Below are 4,278 nucleotides of genomic sequence, written 5' to 3' on the forward strand. Positions count from 1 at the left end.
TATTTTCAGGGAAAGCTGTTATCTGTTTATCTATATAGAATGATAAATACATTAGTTTTTAAACATATTTCTGAGTCACATTAGATTTTTCCATTACGAAACTAAGAAAATATTATATACAAAATCATTTATCCTAATTATATCTTCCTAATATGTTTTCATATTTCTGTATATTCCAAAATAGAAATTATGTTTCATTTCTAATCAGAGACAGATGAAGCCTTTAGCACCCAGAAGGCAACATAGAACCTGGAAATATCACAAGCGCCAGCACACACATGGTGTCTCCTTGATGGTAGCAGATGTGTTCCTCTAGCAAAGAGCATCCATGGAAATAGCTGAAAAGTAGAAGGCAGGTAGGTGGGGGACCAGATAACAGCTTCTAAAATAATAATGGAATGAAACCACAAGAGGCAGCTTTCCTATGAATTGAGCAATACAATTCAGCTGGATATGGCAGAACAGGGTGACCTGGTACAAATCTTGGCCAGGCAGCCTATAGGTAAATAATAGAAAACATCTTTTATCAATTTCTGGTTCATTTTCCTTCTCTCCGTCCTCACCTAAATCCTACCCGTTGTTCAAATTCCAGCTTAAGTCTCACTTTATTTAATATATGGGAAATCACAAAAATGGTATTTACATATATGTTCTTATTTCATCTTTGCAACAACTCTTTAAGGAAGTAGATCCTCAGAAATGTTAAGAAACTTGACAAGCCATTTGTCCAAAGTAGCATTGATGAGTTTAGGATTTGTGGAGAATAAGGTTCTTATGCAAGATCCATGTGAAAGTTTGTAGGATGTTGGTTAGGTAAGTCAAGTTTGAGGGGAAAAGCACAACTAGACATAAAGTTTTGGAAACTTTTAGCAATTAATGATGATAGTTTATAACAAGAGAATAGATGAGATCCCACAGACAGAATCTCTGGAATAAGAGAGGTAGTCTAAGGTCTGAGGGGTCTTAGGACAAAACTCAGGAAGACACCAATATTTAAAGTGTGAATGAAAGCACAGCAAGCAGCATACAGAAACTAAGAAGGAGCAGATAGAAAGGAAGAAAATCAGCAGAGTTTGGTGTCACAGAAGAAGAGGGGACTGAATTTCAAAAAGGTATCAGTTAAAAGAGTCAAAAGTTACAGAAAGGTAAAGTTAGAAGAAAGTTGCATTATTGGGTGGGGGCGGGGGGTGGGGAAACAAATTTGAACATGATCATACTGTGATGGGGAAGGAGCCAATGAAGGAGAAGAGGCTGAAACAGAGAAGAGAATGGAGAGCTATGAATGGATTGAACTCCCTGAGGAGATGGGAGAGGCTGGTATTCAAACCACAGGAGAATAATTTAGTTTTAAAGTTGAGAAGAGAAAATCTTTCCTGTGAGAGTGAGTGAGGCAAGAACTATGCAGGAGGCTTAAGGACAGTATGGCTACTGAAAGGCCTAAGAGAAGGAACTGAGCAAACAGCAGCCTTCCTTCCCCCACACTATAATAGAAAATCTCTTCATATGGCTTTTGGTATCCTCCGAAAGCCCTCAGAAACATCTGAGATCCAACATCTTCACTAGGATTCGCTTTTCTCACACATGTTCACACACATTGTCTCATCATTCATCAGAGCATTCCATTCCAGGATGCTGAGAAAGCAAAAATATCTAGCAGTCTGAACCATGTGAGGTGTATAGTTCCAGAGACACATAAGTATGGGACTTTAATCATATCCTCTTTATCCATGTCTGTGGGCAATTATTTAAAGTCATTTTGTTTTTGACAAGTTGTCTTACTCATTATTTTTATGTTTTTAAAATTTATAATACAAATAATGTATAGCTAATTGATAGTTTATGCTCTTTTAATGTAATTTTTTAAATAAATAATTCGGGATCTCTCTTTTAAAAAATACTTGTAACTGTCAATTGGAATATATATTTAGGACAACTTAAATTGATACTCTGACATTATAATTCTCAAACTTGGCCCAAATAAACTCACTACTTACATCAACTTTGCTTCAGTTTCTTCCTTTTAGGTTGACCAAGCTAAGTTCTGAAATGTCTTTTCCTCCTTTTCACCGAATCAGGACATGTATCCTAGTAGTGGCCTCCTGTTTTTGATAGCTCTTTGTCTTCCCAGAACATCTTGGTCTGCCTTCCCTTTCCATCTTATCCACTCAGTCATGGTAGTGGTGTTTTTTGTTTTTTTTTTTTTTTAGTGTCCCTGGTTAGACTTCACCTGTGGTTTGAATCTTGTAATCCCTCTAAAACTGCCAGCCTCTCATCTCACTCATGTACAGGGTATACAACTGTGCCTGGTTCCCATTGTTGCCCCGACAAGGGCATCTACTCCACCAGCTTGTACCCTATTCACTTCCCTGAACTGGGAGCCCTGCAACTTTATTCTTTGCCATCTACACCTCCATCGCCCTACTCCTCCAGTACCCCCAACCCCACCCAGAAGTTCTATGAACTCCTTTAACCCACCTTCCCTTTCAGAACAGAAGTGTGTATGTGTGTCTGTGTTTGAAGGTCCACTCCTGGTGTGCAAATGACCACTCTACTGTCTCCAAAAAACCTGCCGGATCCCCCTCCCTCTCTGGGTTCACTACAGCTCCCAGCTCAGCCACCTGGCGATTCTCCACATGGGGGCGTGGTGCCGTGCCAAAGGAAGCTGGTCCCAGCAGACCTTGCGGGTCCCAGCAGGCCTTGCAGCATGACTCAGCTTTTCTCTGTGGCGTGTTGCAGAGTTGCCTCAGGGTTTGCCGTGGTGATGGCGGGTCTGCTTCGCTCTTTGTAAGAACAAGGGATTGAGGGTGGAAGGAGGCCAAGGAGGAGGCCACAACTGAGCAAGGACTAAAGTAAGACTGAGAGGGGAGGGGAGGGACGGACTGGTTGGCGGCAGCAGCCTGTACTGGAAGTGCCGGCCGCAGCCGAGGCAACGCTCGTGAGGCAGCTACTTGACTAGGCCGCAGCCGCCATGGCAGTGAACTTTGCGTATCACGCCAGTGGGTTTCGCCACAGTGATGTGATCAAATTCATTAATGATGAAGTCCACATGAATGGGGGCGGCCCAGCCTTTTATGTGGCCTTCCGCTCGCGGCCATGGAACGAGGTAGAGGACGGGCTTCGGGCCGTTGTGGCCGACCCGAACGTGCCGCGGTCCATTAAGAGGGCCTGCACCTGGAGCGCGTTGGCTTTGAGTGTGCGAGCGGCCGTGAGGCAACGGGAGCAGCTGCTGTACCAGGTTCGGCGGCTGCAAGGGCATGTGGAGGAGCGCCAGGCGGCCTCCTGGGCTCTGACCTCCCAGCTGGAGCAGCTGCGCCTGGAGCGTGAGGCGGCGGCAACACAGCTTCACTTCACACAGGCCGCCCTGCAGCAGGCGCTGAATGAGCGTGATGGGTTATGCGGAAGGCTGCGTGAAGTTGAGAGATCCATGCAGGTCTATCCGATGCCTCAGAATTTTGTACCTGGTCCAGGAGCTGGCCAGTATGCGCCTGTGGACTGTTGTTTAAATGCAGAACAGAGAGAGGCCGTGGCCACAGAGGCACAGGGAATGCCGCATTCAGAAGCCCAGATAGCAGCCCCAGCAGCTGTGTTTTACATGCCTGAAGCCCAGAGTGGCTGGATCCAGGGCATGCAACCCCTTCTGCCAATGCAGCCCCCACATCCAGTCCCATTTTGTGTGCCTTCACCAATGGGACTGCCAAACTCAACACTTCTACCACCCCCAGTGGTAATGGAATCAGCAGCAGCAGTTGCACCACAGATGCCTCCTTCAGGGACTTATCCACCTGGTCTCTGGGCCACAGTGAGGTCCCAGGAAGACATAGCTCCTCTGTGCGACCAGAGGTGCTATGGCCAGGATGGATATCCTGAGAATTTCCAGTGGGTATATCACCCAGGGGATAACAGAAGCCACTACCAAAAGGAAAGTTCTGAGTGTCCCCAGGGAATGACCTCCCAGGGGGACAGAAGCAGCCACAGCCTGAAGAAAGATCCAGTGATGCACCAGGGTGCAGCTCCCCAAGAGTTTAGCAAGAGCCACAGCCTGAAGAAAGAACCAGAGATGCCCAAGGAGATGGTCCCCCTGGGGGACAGCAGCAGCCAAAGCCTGAAGAAAGATCCAGTGATGCCCCAGAAGTTGGTTCCCCTGGGGGACAACAGCAGCCATGGTCTGACAAAAGATCCAGTCATTTACCAGGAGATGGTCCCCCTGGGGGACAGCAACAGCCACAGCCTAGAGAAAGATCCAGTGATGCCCACGGAGATGGTCCCCCTAGGGGACAG

The 4,278-nt window shown here is 46.4% G+C and overlaps 1 protein-coding gene across 1 annotated transcript in view; it reads left to right on the top strand.

The window, feature by feature from the left end:
- The first annotated feature begins 2,968 nt into the window (after window positions 1-2,968).
- Window positions 2,969-4,278, top strand: part of TEX13C (TEX13 family member C) — a 1,692-nt gene continuing 382 nt past the window's right edge. Inside the window, exon 1 of the mRNA XM_032268254.1 lies at window positions 2,969-4,278. This exon is cut by the window's right edge and continues 382 nt beyond it. Within this exon, the coding sequence (XP_032124145.1) occupies window positions 2,969-4,278 (1,310 nt within the window).

This window comes from Sapajus apella, unplaced genomic scaffold, assembly GCF_009761245.1.
Source record: "Sapajus apella isolate SASKATOON/1434 unplaced genomic scaffold, GSC_monkey_1.0 scaffold176, whole genome shotgun sequence".
Classification (NCBI taxonomy): Eukaryota; Metazoa; Chordata; class Mammalia; order Primates; family Cebidae; genus Sapajus; species Sapajus apella.